This window comes from Podarcis liolepis, assembly GCF_965112155.1.
Source record: "Podarcis liolepis genome assembly, chromosome: 10".
Lineage (NCBI taxonomy): Eukaryota > Metazoa > Chordata > Lepidosauria > Squamata > Lacertidae > Podarcis > Podarcis liolepis.
In genome coordinates this window covers 48831468-48851425 of record NC_139562.1, presented here as the reverse complement: position 1 = coordinate 48851425, position 19958 = coordinate 48831468, and the positions used below count along the sequence as shown (strand labels likewise).

Genomic DNA, 19958 nt, shown 5'->3' with positions numbered 1-19958 from the left:
CAAAGGTCAGAAGCAAAAGCCTCACAGAAATAATCTGGGTGAGAAGAGAACTTTAATCAAGACCCACAGAAGAAAGTGGACTACAACTGGGTATGTTTGCAGTTTTGTTTGTACAAAACTGAGGTGTTTATAGTTTTAAATTTCATAGATATATGAAATAAGTTGTCCAGTAGCACCTTAGAGACCAGCTATGTTAGTCCTTGGTACGAGCTTTCGTGTCTGTATATAGTATCTGAAGAAGTGTGCATGCACACGAAAGCTCATACCAAGAACAAACTTAGTTGGTCCCTAAGGTGATACTGGACATTTTTTTGATTTAAAAAATATATTTCTACTGCGTCAGACCAACATGGCTACCTATCTGAATCTAGAACCAGTATTATATTTCAAGTTTCAAAGAAATCTGTTTTATGTTGTTAAAACAGTAAACAAGTTCAGGTTTGACTATTGTATATATACTGCTCCCACCCTTTGCATCCCCCCCCCCTTTCAAATTGGTAAGTTTTCCCACGGCTTCAATATTTCCAAATATTTGACATCTCTAATGAGGTGGAATGAATTTATTTGCAAGGTCAGTCTATAATTCCCCCCCCAGAAGAAACCTTATGATTTCTTGGGAAGCTAAAAAGATGATATAAATGGAAGGTGAAAGATGACATCCTCTCCATTTCCTTAGGGTAAATAATTATTTCTCTCCAATTTTAGCATTGCAGAATTATGCACGTTGCTCTTGGCTTTGAACTTGCCTGGTCTTTCTTCGAGCTATCTGCGCTGGCTTCCACCGTTACACTTACTTTGCTTTCAGCCAATTTTACAGCGGCATTAGAGGATTTGATGTTACTTGACGATGTTGCATTACCAGAACTTGGTCCCTGAACCGTTTCCACACTTCCCAGAGCAGCTGCTGTTGGAGCAGGCAAGAGGGTTGTACTCATGTTGTTGGCAACATGGGAAGTACTAGGAATAGCCTGTTTTAAAAAGTTACCAGAAGTTAATATGTTAACTAGTTGCATCCAACGCTCCTGCTCTGAACCTTTAGTTCTTGGGTGTTTCTAACATTTCTGAGAGATAGTTAATAGGTGGAAAGAGATCGTTCAGCTCAGCTGAGGCTAGCCTTAACTACAGAATCCATCCTATTTGTGACACTGACCATTTCCCCTTTCTCTGCAACCCAATAGTCTTAGTAACATGGCAATTTGTGTGAAAATGCAGGCTAAGGGGTTTTTCTGCAGACTGGAAAGGGGGAAAAACAACAGTCTGCGGACAGAGAGACTGAACTCCTGTGCATCATGTAAGAAGGAAACCTATACATTTGCCAGCTAGGATAGAAGCCAAAGCCCAGGACAGGTGTAAAGACAGAAGGAACCAGTGAGAAGGCAGCCTCTCAGTGATCTACTGACAGCTGGGTGGAGGGCCGATGAAACCACCACAGCAATCCACAGAAGAATAGGTGGCCATAAACGTAGGAATGCAAACTTTCCTTCCACCCGTAATAGATTGAAGCCCTTCATTCCGGCTTTGCACTTGGATCAGGCAGTTGTGATAAAAGATATGAGCGCTGCCCAACTATTATATAAAGCAAGCAGTGCACAAGAAGTGTAAGCACTTGAGTCTGCTTCCTTCAGTAGCAGTTACCATATTTTTCGCCCTCTAGGACACACTTTTTCCCCTCCAAAAATGAAGGGGAAATGTGTGTGCGTCCTATGGGGCGAATGCAGGCTTTTGCTGAAGCCTGGAGAGCGAGAGGCGTCGGTGCGCAGCAACCCCTCTCGCTCTCCAGGCTTCAGGAAGCTCTCCGCAAGCCTTGGGAGCCCTGCAAGCAAGCTCCGGGAGCGATGGCAAGGGTGCGCAACCTCGCCATCACTCCCGGACCCGTTCTGGGGGCTGGGGTCAGGGGAAGCTCAGGCTTCCCCTGCCCCCAGCCCCGCAAGCTCCGGGAGCGATGGCGAGGTTGAGCGCAACCTCGCCTTCGCTCCCGGACCGCCAGCCCCGAGGCTAAAAACGAAGCCAGGACAGCTAGCGGGATCCATCCCGCTCGCTGTCATGGCTTCTTTGCTCTTTGGGGCTCGGGGGGGGGGGGAATTACTTTTTTCCCCATTTATTCCCCCCCCCCAAAAAAATAAGTGCGCCCTATGGGCCGGTGCACCCTATAGGGCGAAAAATATGGTATTTGCAATCCTGCTCTGGTTCACTTCAGACACCATGCTTGGAGAATGGCGATGGAAGAATGAGAAAGCATCCAGGACAGAAGCAGGGGGAGCAGATTCCAAAAGTAGCCAATTACAGCAGCAAGCATTTCACAAGGTGCTATCTGTTGAGCAAATGAAGAGGCCCGAATAGGTACTTGTAATTCAACAGAGATTTGGCAACCGAGCAAGATCTTGAAGAAAGCTCCCCTCCCAGGAATATTGCTTTATAGTCAGGAATGGCTAATCTGTGTTCCTGGACTACAACTCCCATCTTCCCTGACCATTGGCCTTGCTAGCTGGGGTTGATGCCTCCATCATCTTGAGGGATACGGGTTCCCCATTCTCCTGCTTCATATCATCCAAAGACAGACTATTCATCCACCATGAAAGAAGAACAAACACTGGACTTCACATGAATGTTTTCTTCAGTTGTGGAAGGAAGTCTAACCCACCCTAGTCTCACAAGGATATGGAGAATTGCAACAGGTTTAGATGCGGAGTGCAGGCTGGGCAACTCTTCTGTGTTCTCTTGAGTCAGGGCTTCCCAATGAGGTCCCTCTTCACCCCAACCCCACAATTCCCTCTTCATTAATACATTGTTTCAGTGTTGGTTTTGTTTCAATTTGATTAAGCTTTCTGGAATTGAACCCGATTAACATTCTGATTGTAATGTGAAAGACACCCCACCCAAGCCAGGAATATTAGCTTAAAGCAGACCTCTTCAAAGTAATGACAAATTGATCACCCCACAAAGAATGACCAATATTCTCATGTTCCTTTTTATAAGTAGGGTATATCAAATGAGATGTAAATGAATTTAACAATGAAGATTATCACTTCCATATAAAGACACAAACAAAAATGTATTTCTTGGAACAGGACTTGAGTGAACGCACACATATGGGATTGGCTTTTATCCTGCACTCGGATTTTAGTCTTTTGTGAACAATTTCTGTTTCTGTCCTCCCCCTGCTCCTCAAACCATCTGTGTATGAATTTACTGCCAATGATTTTTTTCACTATGGCGAAACAAATTCACCAGACTACATACAAGCTTTTTAAAAATAATATGAACTAGGCCAAATTCATACATTATCATTGTTGCAAAGTCACTGTATCCACACTGCTGGGGACTCTGCTCTGAAGCAGCGATGTCTGTAACCAGCAACCAGGTAGGTTGGGAAGATTACCAAGGTTTTATGTTTCCACAGCAGGGCAGGCACCTAACCTGGGAGCAGTTCTTGCTCATGTGGAAACTCATAAACTATCACCCTATCCCGCTACAGATGCGTATCACATGGCATGACAGCCACACAACAGTATGCACGAACAGGGCCAAAAACTGAAGCTCCTCTTCCTCCTCTCTTCCTTTTGTATAAATAATGTGTAAAGCAATACTTTCCGCATTAGAATGACGGAAGAGAAATGTTAACTAACAAAGGATAAGTGTTAACTGGGGATATTTTATGGCTTAAGGTGAGGGCCATCCTGAACAATTGTGGATGGTGTACAGGGTGAAAGAGGGGGCAGATTATTTTCCTTCCATGGACTTCCTAAAGAACGATTCAAGCCAATTCCCCCCCCTGCCCAATGGACTTCCGAGTCAATCTAATTGCAGCATTAAATTGTTTAAGGAAAACTTCCAGCCAAATGCATAATATTTACATAAAACAAGAACTGAACCCTATTCCAAAAGTCAGTTTTAAAATTACATTTATTTATTTTTTTACAACCAAAGGATATACCTGCAACGGCTTTCCATCCAGTTGGGAAGCAACATAGTTAACTTGCTGGGATGGTGGTGGAGGTGGTGGTGGTGGAGGTGGTCCCTGAGACACATTGGCTGAAGCTGCTACCTGCACAAGAGGCACTCCTGTATGAAGATGCATGGGCACCGGTGGAGGAAGGCTAAATGGATTGTGCTGAATGTTCACAATAGGACCAGGGACGCTCATTGGATATGGGAAGATATTCATTGACTGATGTTGCGTATTTACGGGTGTCATTACATTCATCTGTGGTTGCAGCACGTTTATGGGTAGTTGAGAACTTTCGCCTTGTTGGCTGGCTTGGTCTTTGAAGTTTGGATCTATCAGATGGGGGAAAGACATTTTGAAAACATGTAGTTCCATAAAGCATTACAAAAAACAGAGCACAGTGGAGGGCATGCAGTCAATACATGGTATCTAATATCATCTTAAATCTGGAACCCAGATTTCTCTCTGTCTCCCCAAAAAGAGCACACGTGGTAGTATGGTCTTGTTATTTTATATGCTCTTGTTTTGCTGTCTCTGCAATGTAGGCTAAAATATGGGACTACAGAGTTGAATGGATCTAAGTCCAATGCCACCTAGCATACTGTTCCAGAAGCAATCTAGCCCTCTAGAGCAGTTTTCAGGAAAAGAAAGCAGAGGAGGCTGAAGGGAAGGTCAATCAGTGAAAAATCGTCTCTCACTGATTTTCAGGAGCATCCTTTTGATGAGTGGAACAGCACTCTCGAGATATTAGGATCCAATCCATTGTTTACTTTGCTAAACAGTTATGGAGGGATATCTGGTATGTCAAATACAATCCTCATAGACATTCACTTAACATACAATAAAGGGTACTCTTAAAAGTATTATTTTGTGCGCCACATAAATACTTTTCCACAGAGCTGTACTGAGCGGATACATTCTAGCTACATTATTATCCACTGTACAGCACAAATAGTTATAATATTTTACCAGAAATTTTTGAATAGATGTACTGAAGCTTTAAGGGCACCAAAAAAACCCAAACTTTTACTCAACATTAAATGAGAAGCATGTGTGCTATAGTGGGTGAACAGGAAAGTGGAACATACCCCATTTTGAAGGCTTCGCCATTTGAGCAAGGCTGTGATTATTTAAGTTGGGACGGTTGCACAGAAGCTAAAGTTAACCATCCCGTCTAGCATTCTTAGAATTTTTTTTAAAAAAAGAGGGACTGTCTGCCCGCTCTATCCCAAACCAGTGATTTATGTGTTAATAGGGGGAAAATAAATACCTTGCTCAGGTGCTACTTCTTCTGGCTTTGTCCACGCAGACTGTGGGCTTGACGAATTTCTTCCTCTTCTGGAATAATAATTCTGTACGTCTGCTGGTAAAGTCTTCCTCACAGCCCAGCTTGATGCAGAAGTCCACCCAGACCTATCAGCAGGTGTATCGAAAGAGAAGTCTTGCTCCATCTTACGTTTGTATGGTTGGTGCTCTGGAAACCTTGAACTTTCAATTCCGGAACTATTTGCATTCCCCGAGTGTGGCTTCTTAGTTTGCCAGCGGTTTTCACTCTGGTCTCCATACGTAAAGCCGCCTCTGCCACGGCCACCTCTGCCACGGCCACCTCTGCTGCGATTTGAATTCCAACCTGATCCAAAGCTTCTGTTCCATGGAGGCCCTGAATCATTTTGCCTATTTTCATCCCATGGTTGACTTTTAAAATTGTCCCTCTCTCTGCTCCTTGTTTCGGGAACAGAATTTATCCTTTCCATAACCCAGTCTGGATAATCTTTCCTATACTGGTCAGAATAAGATTGCTTGTCAGCATCTTTGCTTGAACTGTCCCTCTCTCTTTTCATGCCCTCTGTCTGCTTCTCTTGCTCATTTCTTTTATATCTGTCATTTCCTCTGGGACTTCTCCAGCTATCATTTGTCCACCGTTCTTTCCACCTGGGAGGTGAATAGCCATCCCTCTCATTTCTAGGGAATGAAGGGCCTTTGCTTCTTGTCCTCGATCTTGACCTAGATCGAGACCTTGATCGTGACTGTGAATATCTCCTCCTACTCTTATCTCTTTCATGATCTCTTCTTTGCCCATCTTTTTCACTATCTCTATCCCTACTCTGAGATCGGCATTTGTGCCTTGGAGAGGATTCCTTAGCTCGTGTCCGAGAAGATCGCCTTCCTTCCCTGAGAGAATCCCTTTTTGGAGAAGACGACGGCGACCTCTTCCCTTCTCTCGTAAGATCCCTCTTTGGAGACTGGGACATAGATCTTTTCCCTTCCTTCAGAGTTTCTCTTTTAGGAGAACAGGATGGAGATCTCTTCTCTTCTCTTGGAGGATCTCGTTTCGGAGACTGTGATAGAGATCTTCGCCCTTCTTTGGAAACATCCCTTTTAGGAGATCGAGACATCCTGCTTTCAGCCACAATCTCCCTCTTGGGAGATGGAGACTGAGATCTTTTCCCCTCTCTTTTGGCTGGTGACCAAGTTGTTGATGGAGAATGAAATCTTGATCTTCTAGTCCTAGTCTTTTTATCTTTTTTAAGTTCTGCGGAGCATTCTGTTTCTTCTTTCTTGTCAGAAGAGCTCGAAAGGGATACTGAGTTTTCAGTTTCAAGGGGAAAGGAGGTTGCCTCTTGCTCTACACTACCACTCATTAGTGGCTGGTCTATCCGAGATTCATTCTGGTCACTGCTAAATGAGTCACACTCCATAGCTACTATCTCATTATTGTCTTCGCTAAAATGTTTAAGGTCTTCCAACTTAGGTGATGAACTGGCTCTAGAATCTCCTCTAGTCTCTTCTAAAACCTGATTGAATGTATTCTCTGAAGAAATTGTAATTAATAAATCATTATCTTTTTCATTCTCTGTGGGTACACAGACTTCTTTTTCTACAGTGTCCATACCTTCCATTTCCAATGGCACTGGAAGCTGCTGTAATGTGCTTGTGGTATTTTCCAACGGCTCCTTGACTTCTGCCTCAAATCCTATTTCTTCTGGTGATTTATCCTCAGAAGAATGAGGAGCTAATGTCTTCTCGGGCATTTCCTTTTCATGCCTTTCCAACATCTCATCTACTATTGCTACAGATTCTGACTCACCAAACAATTCATTTCTTGGACTAGGCACAGGCTCATCTGCTACAGACAAAGGTTCAAGGTCTCCCAGGAATTCATTTCTAGGATCAGGCGCTGGCTCATCTTCTATTGCCACAGATTCGGTTGCACCTAGCAACTCATTTTCAGGATCAGCCAACATATCATCTGATATTGCCACACTTTCGACTTTCTCCAGGATTTCATTCCCGGGACTGTCCAAAGGCTGATCTGCTGTTGCCATGGGTTCCAATTTCTCCGGCAATTCATTCATAGGACTGCCTAATTCCTGAGGCTCATGACTAAGTGCTCCTGTATCATTGCAGGTATCTTCTCTAGAAGCACTATAAATTTTATCTACTTCTTCAGCAGCAGGACATCCATTATTTTCAAACTCAGTGTCTTCCTTTACTTCACATTTTTCAGTGTCTCCCTCTAGGGTGAGCAAAGGAGGATCCTGAACACAGGAACCAGTGTCTAAAGTAGCCTGCCCTTCACCAGCATCTCCTGTAGGATCTTCCTGACATGTCACACAGTCCTTGGAATTTTCCAAGCCATTAGCAGACTCTGTTTCTACATCATTTTTGTGACTCAGGTCAGTGGCAGTATTTTCACTGTCGGATAGATTGCTTTTATCTAGTACTGTTGTTACCTCTGTCTCAGATTCATCGTCTAATAGGTCACTAGATGGTTTTCCATAACGTCCAGAACTTCTGAGCTTCTTTTTAACCACAGGTTCCTTCTGCTTAGCTCCTCTTTTAGCCTTCCGCTTTGGAGGTAGTTTCTCAGATTCTGCAGTAGCAGCATTCAAAAATGAGCTACCATCGCCACTGGCCTCACATCCGGAATTGCTGGATTTTGGTGAACTCTGAGACTGACTCGAGGTTTCAGTTTTAGCATTCCGGGCAGATCTTCTTCTAGGTGTAGTATCTGAAACCTTCCTTCTTGTTCCTCTTGTGCCAGCTGCACCAGAAGTTTGTTTTTTCTCTTCTCCTTCCTGGACATATGTAACAACATGCCCCTTTTCTGAAGACTCTAATATATATATATATTAAAGGAAGAGGAGGAAAGAATGTTTAATGTACTGAGGTAAGGTGAATGCAAACATTACTCAATTTTAGAAATGTCCACATTTAATTCAGTATTTGCCTCTTTGGCTAGGCTTTTTCTTTATTCTGGGGCTACTGCCATTTCATCAAGAATCAATTTGCCTGTTATGTCTTATTTTATAGTTTATTCTTTCAAATAAATTAACTCAGATCAAATTTCTAAATTAGCCTACTTTATATACAAAGCACCAAGAACACTGGCTTGGCTGCTGCTCACTATCTGAGCAATCTTCACACATGAATCACTCCAAGCTTGCAGTTTGTCCATACCTGTACATCCATGCATTGGCAAAGACCCATCTGCTATGTGATCGCTACAGCTAAGCCTATGCCAACATGTGCATGGCAGGAGCTGGAGCCAGCAGCATTGCCCCGGTATTAATGTGCTTCAGGTGTGAAGGGGTCTCTACTCCCTTAGAAATCTATTCTCCCTTTTTGCCCTTGTATCCTCACCCCAAATGCTCACTGTCCCATTTCTGCCCCATTCTTTAAAGCCTAAAATAAAATGGGCTTCTTCTATGAAGCCATTAACTCTCAGGTCCCCACCCTTAAATAGAATGAAGCTCAAATATGTGCAGAATCATTCATCAAATTGCGTCATCCCTAAATCCTATATTCCTATTCTGGTTCATAGAATCACTATAAACAGGCAGAAGTGGGATAGACTGAGGAACACTGTACAGACACACTACCTCAAAAGAACTTATGATTCCTCAAAATAACTTATCTCCTTTCTTTCTGTGTGCACATATGTGCAACGCACAGATATGTATTCTGTATATTCCTAGTAGGGAAAATGTTTTATGAAGCAGGAATTCTGTTTAAGATAGTAAAATAAACAGAAATCTATACATCTATTGAAAAGAACTAGATAGCTCAAGTCCCTCTGAACTGCAAGTATCTATTTGTTCAGCAGGATAACCCCAAAAAGACTAGATTTTATAGGCATGCTTAGAATAACTTAATTTAGGATCTGTTCAGCCCTAGCCTATCTGCATGGAAATGTTATAACCTCCAGTGAAATAATTTCTATAACCTGGGGCATGGTAGAGAGAGAAAATAAGAGAAGAATTTAGGGCCTGCACATTCTACCTTAGCCACCTCCCATATTATGTTAAAAAAACAACTTTACATCTGAACATTCTTTAGACATTTCAAATTATTTTGTGTTTTACTTCGCACCAATGTGACAATTAACTCTTAAAATGTATATTTAAATAGGGAAAATCACATAATATAGTTGGAGGAATTAATGAAAATGTTGCTTTATATGAACTATAAATAAAACTTACAAAAAAAATTTACCAAAGTTTTCCAAAGGCGAAGAACTTCTCAAAAAAAGAGTTCCCACTACAGCAGTGGAAACCAGACAGCAGGTTGTCATCTCTGTTTCACAGCCCATGGAAGGTATTCTGTAAAAGTTAACCCACATAAAAACAAGAGTTACAGGAAGAATCCTACTGGGGGGTGATGGGGAATCACATAAGGCCATATAGAAACACATTGTATCCATTGGATAAATAGTAATGAAAAGCACATGAAGGATTGAGACTCCCTTCTTGGATTTAAAGTTTGTTATCTTGGCCAAAGTCCTTTTGGGCTTAGATAATTTAGACTCCTCTAAAAGGTCTGAAGTGGAATAGGAAAAAAGAAAATGCTTTGGCTTTCCAAAATGAAATCTATATGTATATTACTAGCTTTTTAATCACCTGGATTATGAATTTGCCTATAAGTATCATTGTCCCAAATATTCCTTAATGTTAAGTTTATGCATTACAAATCAAAAAATATAACTAGACTTAAGTGCAAAAACACTCTTATTACTGCATCCCTCTTATTACGAGCAATATGATGATCCTAAGTTTTAAGCATTCTGAATGCAAAACAAGAAACCAGACAAACCCTTTACTTAACTGAGATTCTAATGATTCAGAATAGTAGACAGAACCAAACTATTATATAGCAAAGCACATTTTAATATAATTATAATTATATATTAAATTTGTTTACCGCCTTTCATCCGAAGATCACAGGGCAGTTCACAACATAAAATATAAGTATTTTATTTTGTGCAGTCATATGTAAATTAAAAAACCACACAATTTCAAATACTATTGAATGTTTATCTTAACCCAGTTGTTATTGTTCTTTAGATATTGTGACTGTAGCTTCACTAGTGACAAAGTGCATTTAAAAACAAAACAAAACAGTTCTTAACCAGTTGGTTGCTTTACCTTGCCATACTAGCTAGTACAGAACATGACAACTCCAGCTCTCTTCTCTTATGCCCGATCATTGTGTCAATTTTGCTGATCTCTATACTGGAACATAAATTTGAAATAAATTTTAGGGCCTTGATGTGCAGCTTAACAAGGTGGCAGATAGATTTAAGATACAAATGCGCACTTATTTCCAGAATGGAAAAAGATAATTGACATACATGTACACTTTATATTAATTCTCAATAATAGTCTCACAAAGTGGGTGGGTCAATATTATCCTTATGCAGCAGATGAATGGGTTGAGGTACAGATACTGGTCTCATTCAGATAGAGAAAACTGCAGGAGAGTTGAACAGTACAAGGACAAACTGATCTATCTGAAGGCTCATGTGCTTCCTTCCTCCAGCCTGCCACCACCCATCTCCTGCTCTGGCATAGCGGTAAGGAAGACTTCAGAAGTTTCTGTTTCCATTTTAAATAAAATGCAGCTTGTTGCAATATCTAAACCCCAGACAAAATGCAGTTAATCTTAACTATAGTCCATTAAAACAAGCCCATTCATTAAGTCCATTTTAACCATAGTTCATGAAGCTGGCTTGTTTCAAATGACCACAGATAAGATTAACTACTGCTCAGGTCTCAAACACACTGAACTGCAGTCACTCTTAAATCAGAAGCTTCCTATCTTGCCCTTGCTGCCACACCGTAAGGGAGGGAAGAGGCAGCATACAACCCCTAGTCTGATATACAATCCAATCCAATGGTTTAGCATTATGACAAAACACAGCCACTGGCTTCCTTAGGTCACCTAAAGTGCTCAAGGGAGATGTAATATTTGAATTGGGTCTCAGCTCATACACAAAGCTGAAACACTACATGACAATGGAGAAGAAGTTACCCACTCATATTCTAAAAACAGCAGATTTGAGGCACACATGCAAGATTTCTTAAAGCTCCAGAACTCATCAAGCTATTTCTTTACAACTTATAGCATATTAGGAGAGGAAGGGCCGTAGCTCAGTGGTAGCGATCATGCTTTACATGTCAAAGGTCCCAGATTCAATCCCTGGTATCTAGAGGCCAGGAAGAACTGCAACCTTGGAGAGACACTACCAATCAGGGTTGACAATGCTGAATGAGATGGAACAAAAGCTTTAACTCACTGTAGGCTCTACGTTCCAAGAAGAACAGATACAAAAGCCATTTAAACCCTACACAGAGACAGACGTTCAGATTTTAAAAATTGCTCTAGAATATTTGCAAAGGGCTCAATTACATATTTCTCTTTTTTTGCTGGAGTAGATCCTACTACAGTGGTTTTATATGTGAGGGGGAAAAGTTAATCTAGATCTACCATTTTCCCAGGAAGTCAAATGAGTCATATTAACATTTTACAGTATTACAATAGTCTTTGTGAACAACAGATTCAATACTGACCATTCATTTTGGTAATTAGGAGATTCTCCATTGAAGCTACTATTAGAAGAAAATCTACCACAGAAGTTACTTCTGAGAAATCTGCTTGAGCAGGTTTGTCTTCTGGGCTACAAAATAAAGTTTTAAATGTAAAACACTGTGGTAACCTCTGCATCCAATATTCATAAAGCAAAAAAGTGTTCCAGATGTAAGAACATTTGAAAGAAGATTTATATTCTAGTCATATAACTGCAGAAGCCATCTAAACTGCCCTGAGACACGGGCAGAAATATATTTATGCAACACATTTCACAAGGTCTTAAAACTCACTTTCACTGCTAGGTCTACAAACTAGGATTGCGTGGAAGGGAAGGACTCAGAAGTAGAGGAGAAACTTTGCATTTAGAAAGTCCTTAATTCCCCCCCCCCCCATTTTAATTAAGCACCTCAAACAAATTATCTCGGCACAGACTTTAAAAGGTTAGGTAGCAGGTGATGGGAAAGATCTCTGCCTAAGACTCTGGAGACTCCCAGTTTGTACTGTCATTGCACAAACTTGAGGAAAAGCCGCCTTAAACAAAAATGTATTCAGTAACTTTTAGTCCTTTAAACATAAAAGTAATTGAGCAAACCTTATTTTTCTTCATAGAAATAGAACTTTTATCTTCTTCTTTGTTTGAAGAACCTTTATAATGATTAAAAAATGCACAATCTCACTTTAATCTGATAATCGTTAGCATTAAGGCAATTAGACGTAGATTAAATTTCATTTTAAACGTAAGAATTTCACAAACATTTTACTACTGCAAAAGCCCTTTGGAAGAAAAACACACTCAGATTAGAAAATTACTAGCATATACCCAAGCTAAACAGTGGGACACATAAGATACAGTATTTGTCTATTCTTTATATAATTTCACAACACAGACTACAAACCAGCCAACTATGTAACTATTTCAGTACACCCAGAGGTACATTCAGCTCACACTATTCTCCTGCTGACACACCTCATGTATACAAGATGATGCTAGAATTCTTTAAGCTTTTACAGTGCCACAGGACTCTGTTTTTGTCAAGCCTATCCTGGTTATTTTGCCTAGAATTAGTGACTTGCTACATATCTAAGCACCCCTATGTCTGGACTACTAGTTGACAATTAGGGAGGAATGACTCTTTTCTGATAGGGTCAGCGAAAGAGCTAAGGGCCAACATGAGAAGCACGGTTTGTGGTTAGGAAGCAGAGGCCACTTCCATGCACACCGAAGTTCTCTGGAAACATCATATGAAAAGAATGCTCTGGACCACAGAAATTGTTCCCCAAATGCTGGGGGTGTGAGACAGAGCTTCAAAGGAAAAATGCACAGTTTAAAAACTTGCTAATACACAATAAGCTATTTGGTTGATTTGTCGCTATTTACTAAGCTCAGACCTTATCAAGTGCGTCTGTGTATATGTGAGCAGGACCTCTTTGTGCATGGAAAGGTTTGCCAATTCTCTTTAAAAGTCCTGTATAGTACACAGTCCCCTCAACACCGGCATACTGGACGAGTGAGCATCAGAACCCCTGAGGTACTTTTGATTGGAGCCTAGATTTGATTTATTGCAGTTTCCTATCTCCCATAACATCGCAATACTTCTCTGCTCTGCTGAAATTGGCTTAGAAACCATTAATTTGATAGAAGCATATCAAATACATCCAAAGCACTAGCAACATGTAGTTTTGAAATTTCAAAGGGAAGCCAAGTTAGTGACACAAAAACAAAAACAAACTTACTGTGTTTTTGGTTCCAGCCTTTACAGGAGATTGCTGTTAAATGCACTTTCCCTGCATTTTCATGTTTTCTGCAAACACATACAAAACAGTTATATGCCAAGCAATTTAGTGTGTGCTAATGATGGACCAAGGTCCCCTAAAGTAATGACCTCTATAAATACCCTAAAGATCTTTAACATCCAAGATCTAAAGAATGAAACTTCTATGATACTCTGGACACTTAAATGTACAGCAACAAACTGTTGCTTATCTCCAAAGAATATGAAGATTAATCCTGGTAAAGGGTGACAGCAACCTATGCCATCTAATGGCTCCTTTCTCTGCAAATTGTCTTAAATATTGCCTATGTATTTAGGGTCATACAGTGGTACCTCGCAAGACGAATGCCTCGCAAGACAAAAAACTCGCTAGACGAAAGGTTTTTCCGTTTTCGATTTGCCTCGCAAGACGAATTTCCCTATGGGCTTGCTTCGCAAGACGAAAACGTCTAGCGACTTTGTTTCCTTTGTCTAAAAACAAAGACATGTTTTGTTTATAAAGTTAATTTATTTTCCTTTCAATTTTTGAACTGCTCTTTACAGTATGTGTGACTTTAAAGAGCAGTTAATAAACTGTTGTTGTACCAAATTTGGCTTTGTTTGGACTTTTTTTGACCATAGGAACGCATTAATTGATTTTCAATGCATTCCTATGGGATTTCGTGATTCGCAAGACGAAAAATTCGCTAGACGACAAAACTTGCGGAACGAATTAATTTCGTCTTGCGGGGCACCACTGTATCATATTCAACATTAGTCATACTCTTAACCGAGCACAAATTAACAAACTTAAATAGCAAGTCTTTTGATCTCTATGCGAGTACTCAGAGTATTACTTATTGGTATCATCCTTATGAATCTGAAACACATCTAATCAATGTTTATGAACGAACTAGACATGACATCAACAGTAAAGGAAAGGTTCATTACTAACCTTGTACAGTTTTTCATATTTACAGGGCAATACTTGCCCTCATTACAGCTAAGTAGGTCATCTTTTTTGCTTACTTGTTCCTTTATTTGAACCTGTAAGGAATGTTAAAATTAGTACTGCAATTTCCCAAATCATTTTCTCTAATATTTACAACCTAGCAGTTATGTGATTCAGCCTACAGCATTATTCACTTAATACACGATATAAAAATGCCAATTCTGATTTATAGCATCACACTGATTTGTTCTAAAGGAACTCTGGGTCAAGACATTCTCATTCTAGGAAAAGAGACAAAGCAGACGCTTGCTCAATAGCACACACTTGGGTAGAGTTACCAGTAAAAAACCTAAAAATCTGTCTTGGTGTTTTCTGAAAACATAAAAAGTCCAGTAAAACTTTTCTTATAAGCTACTGGACAATTGAAGAAGAAGAGGAGTTTGGATTTGATATCCCTCTTTATCACTACCCAAAGGAGTCTCAAAGCAGGTAACGTTCTCCTTTCCCTTCCTCCCCCACAACAAACACTCTGTGAGGTGAGTGGGGCTGAGAGACTTCAGAGAAGTATGACTAGCCCAAGGTCACCCAGCAGCTGCATGTGGAGGAGCGGAGACGCAAACCCGGTTCCCCAGATTACGAATCTACCGCTCTTAACCACTACACCACACTGGCTCTTCATACGGTCCTCATTATTTGCCACATGAAAGTGTTCCCAAGATATTGATTGAATTATCAGGGTGAAATCTGCTGTTGCCATCCTGCTCAGAAAACAGCTTTTGACCGTGGAGGAATCTGCTAATGTAAGAAGGAAGGGTATTTTTCCCAATATTCCATTCACATTGCAGCTGCCCACACCACTATCCACAAAGTTTTAAAGGGTCCCCTAAACTTCTATAACGGATTTTCAGGAGCATAGGGAAATACAGTATGACAGCTGAGTTTATCATTGTTAGTGATCATCTCTGCTAAATCAAAAGCCATTCTGTGCATGGCATGACAGCCTTGGATTTCACTCCTAATGTCTTCCTAGTTTATCATTTTGGAGCAAATATGATTTTAGCCTTTTATTATTAAATAAACATGGGTCCTAAAATTTAGACATTGTTTACTTCCCAGAAATCATGTATTTGGAAGAATCCTGATAACAACACCTTTATGGGGTTTTAGAGAAGCAGGAGTATGGAGTAAGAGGGAAGCCTAGGTTGAATAAAAAATACTGTGTGTTTCTCTTTTTCTCTCCCTCTCCACCTCTTCTGCAAATGGCAGAAGACTCGGGAGAATGGGGTCTTGCTTATGTTTGCAGAAGCAGCTGAAGTATTACACTGCTTTTACCTTCTGCAAAGACAAAACAGAGAGACCAATCTCTCCCCTTGCCCAAATCTGTAATTAATCGAAAAGAGCAATCAGCATCTCCTTTGCAAATGAATCACAGTTAAACACTAGAACTTTTTGAGATGTGCTGGAAATTACAGCTTGCCAACAAATAAAATAAGAAATCATTTGAGCGCTAAATGGTATGATTTTACCAACACTGAGAAATAATTGTGAAGTATATAAAAAATGGGTTGGAAATAGACTTCAACTTCCACAAAGAGAAGGACTCCTTCTATCAGGGTTAAATGCTTTAAACAAATGTTTTTTAGTCAAAGTTAGAACATGCCATTAACAGCATCCAACCTGCCTTAGTGACCAAATAATTATTCAGATCTTTGAAGAACAAAAGGCTAATTTATTCTGATGGTAATTTTCTAAACACAAAATATAAATTAAATAAACATTGGAACTTGCCTTTATGCAGTCTTCTAACGCATTAAGTTTATATACAGCTTGGAACTGTTTGCGGTCAACTGGGCATGACGCTCTGGTCTGAAAGAAGATTTTGTTCACATCTCACTATTTTATAACATTAGAAATAGTTTTTTTCTCTCCAAAAAAGAAAAAGAAAAAAAAGGAACAACTGTATCGTCTGTCCAGTTTTTGAATCTCTTGATTCAAACCAACCTGCATGCATATTCCTCTGGAATCTGTTATTTTCAATTAACTTAAGATTCCAGATGCTAATTGGCTCAATAAACAAATCAATAAAAGCCTTAGTTGATGAATCAGCAAGGGCAAACTGATCTGTTGGGTTGCAAATCAACAGTAATTTTATTTTTAAGTATATTTTAGAAATAATAGCCGTTCCTTCTAGGAACACAAATGTGACACCTGTGTGTGTGCATGCATATTGGTGTGTGGATGGTAAAAGGTGAATAAATGAATTGTTTGGAATTAAATGATGACAACAGAGATATAAAAGGAATTGGGAAAGCAGACATGTTGGATATTTCAGGTGTGTGTGATGGAAATCCTACAGGTGATAAAATAAAGGTGTGATCTTGCACTTTAGATAGATAGCAAGCAACCAGGAAGTCACATGGTGGAGGCAGAGTGGTGCAGTAGTAAAACCCAGGTCTCCAAAGAGTGGTGGAAGCATGGGAACAATAGAAACTGAATTCGTACTCCATACTGTCCTTACTGCAGCCATATTCATATCATTCCCTCCTGATGAGTGGGAAGGGCCACAGACTGCCACATAGCAGTGACTCGGATCCAGCAACTACGAACAACTTCTACAACCAACCTACAAGACCCTTCCAGGTATTGACATGCAGACTGACTGCAAGATCTGAGCACTCCTCTCAACCCACCTGGTTCCAGTCACACATTCTGCTCATTAAGCAAGATCAACCTGTGCATAAGTGCAATATCTACTGGCATGGGCTTTGCTTGCCACACTGTTTTTCTACCGTTGAGTCCTGTTGGCTTGTGTCTCTAAAGCAGAGGGACTAAACATTTTATCATGACCACAATTCTGGATAATTAGCTTCAAATACTTGAAGGAATGCCATGAACATAGAAAACAATTACTGACTTTTAGAAACATTTTGTCCTACTGATTAGAGTAGGACATGAAGAGTATGCAATTAAACTCTGGGGTTTATAATATCTGTCACAGCGATAAGTGATCACAGCAATAAAAGATGCCTAGAAAGAGTAGTTCTCCAAAAATGTTTCTAAGAAGCTGGATAAGCATCAGTTACAATATTGCATATGATGTGTATAAGACTTTAGGTCCTTATGAAGTTCTCTCAATCTGGGTTGTTCATCACAACAAGCAAGATGCTGAAAGCAACAATGTTATATTGCATAAGCATAGCTACACGGGCAAAGAAAGAAGTCTACAGTAACAAAGCACAATATTACAAAGTTGCAAGAAAATAGGTCAGTACTATGGGATCATCATTTAGCAGATTTCCCGAGAAAGCAACAGCAGTAGGAAAGGAGACACAATAATTACCTATAGTTTGGGAAGACAAATGGACAAACCATTTATCAAGAACTCACAACATTAACTTCCAACAAACAAAGGCCACTATCTAAGCATTTACCAAATGTGGTGATGCGAGTACTTCGCTGAAATGTGAAACGAGTTACATTTGGGCCATAACTCACAAAGAGCTGATTTAGGCATGCCAGCTGGGGTTTTTTGTTTTTTTTTTAAATCCTTTAAACATCAAGCCCTTTTGCTATATTATATACTGCTTTTGAAAGTCTCAGGTTTCAAAAGCAGGCTGCCATGTGCCTTCGAGGTCACTTGAATATGAGGAACTAGTAGTACTGTTCTTTGGCTGCCAGGCTGCCAAGGAGAAATATTACCCTTTAAAATGATTTTAAGCATTTAAGTAGCCAGTTTACAAGTTTCCCATGAACCACCTATACTTACTTCGGCCCATTTAAGGATGCAGGTCATGCAGAAGATGTGACTGCAGTTTTCAGGAAAACCAACCTCCTGCTCTGTCAGGCAGTTTAGACAGATTGGACACCTGTCATCTTCAGACAAAAAGCTAGAAGAACAGGAGCAGTTTTCTTCATTCTCTTCACCTGTTATAAAATGTAAAAGCTCTGTGAAGTCTGTAGTAGTAATATCCACTTAAATAACATGCCACATCATGCTGATATGCAATTTTGTTCAAACTTGCGGATCTAAAAAGTTGACTCTCAAATCCTTTGTAAGCTGACAGTAAAATGTCTCAATATTGTCAGCTAGGTCTGAAATGCAGTTATCTCATTATGTATGACTGAAGCCAACAAGAATGCAAATGTTGAATTTTGAATCTTGTGATCATCATACTGCCCTCTACCCAACATTTCGTCCTTACCAACCACCAGGTCATAAGCAGGTCAGGTCAAGATTTAGGGTGTGTGTGTGTATGCCTTTAGATGTGAATATGAAAACTGCTCCGGCCTACTATTGGTAGTGGCCAACTACAAACCATCCACGACATGGAATTACTGAAGCTTTTAAACAAGTTACTATGACAGCAGTCACTACTGCATATATGTCAATTAGTTTCACAGGTTAATTATAAATCACTGTGGTAACAATGTGATCTACATGCATATAAAATTGTAAGGTGCAATTTTGTACAAATATCTTTTTATTTTTTGTAAATAGCTATCTCAAAAACAGTGCAATAATTTTCCTATGATTAAAATGAAACCTTTTAGGCCTTTTTTCAAGTTTTAAAAAATAAAGTTGACTTTATAATTTCTTAAAACCCTATTAAAATCCAGACCGACTGAAAACTAACAAATGCCAAATAGACAATACCTTTTCCTGGTTAGCCTGCAAGTGTCTAGATAACAATTCACTTGGGACACAATGTATAATATGAAAAAATCATAAACAGTGGTCTTGAGATGATACCACACCTCTACATGGGCATTAAATTCCTGGATGCTTCAGAAACATCCCCTCAAATCAGGGGTAGCAAGCTCACAGGCCAATTCCAGCCCACCCAACAAAGTTACCGCAGGTGGACCCCCAGGTCTGGGAAAGCCATGCCCCTCTTTAGCACTGCAACTTCTCCATCATGGAACTGAGAGGAGAGGTTGAATTTGGGAAAGATTTAAACCTCTACTCGCAGCCCAATCCTGCAATGAAGCAATATCTCAACTACTGAGATGAGAGGGAAAGCTGTGGTGAATCTCCATCACAGCACTTAGGTAGAGAGGTTTAAACTTCTCACCTAAGCTCAGCACCGCAGTGGAGAAATTGACCTTTCTCAGTGCTGAGCTGAGAGCCTTACAGTGAAGAAATTGGCCCACCACAGAACTAGGCTGAGAGGGTGGGGAACAAGTGTGCAGTACAGTATATGTATCTATATGTATGATGAGTGCCTCTGTGGGTGGATTCTGTGCAGCTTCATGCATGTCTGCATGGCAAGAGTGTATGTATGCAAGATGTGAACTGCAGGTTAGCCAACTCTGAACACAATCTTCAGGATGAAAAAGGTCAGCCATCCCTGCCTTACACAGTTTTGATCTTCAATGTGTGTCTCTTAGTGCACCGACTCTACAACCCTTTGCATATCATAAAATAACATACAACACAAGC

General features: G+C 40.2%; 1 protein-coding gene across 3 annotated transcripts in view; it reads right to left on the bottom strand.

Annotated features, from left to right (window-relative positions):
• The window catches only part of SCAF11 (SR-related CTD associated factor 11), a 31647-nt gene that overhangs the window by 5498 nt on the left and 6191 nt on the right, over window positions 1-19958 (bottom strand). Inside the window, exons 3-13 of one of the 3 annotated variants that reach the window (XM_083463292.1) lie at window positions 18285-18442; window positions 16307-16384; window positions 14522-14613; window positions 13550-13617; window positions 12408-12460; window positions 11797-11903; window positions 10372-10458; window positions 9443-9549; window positions 5217-8063; window positions 3935-4278; window positions 747-968 (exon numbers count right to left, since the gene is read on the bottom strand). In XM_083463292.1, the coding sequence (XP_083319418.1) occupies window positions 747-968; window positions 3935-4278; window positions 5217-8063; window positions 9443-9549; window positions 10372-10458; window positions 11797-11903; window positions 12408-12460; window positions 13550-13617; window positions 14522-14613; window positions 16307-16384; window positions 18285-18442 (4163 nt within the window). The remainder of the gene's footprint in view (window positions 1-746; window positions 969-3934; window positions 4279-5216; window positions 8064-9442; window positions 9550-10371; window positions 10459-11796; window positions 11904-12407; window positions 12461-13549; window positions 13618-14521; window positions 14614-16306; window positions 16385-18284; window positions 18443-19958) is intronic. The other 2 variants (XM_083463293.1, XM_083463294.1) reach the window with 2 other exon arrangements.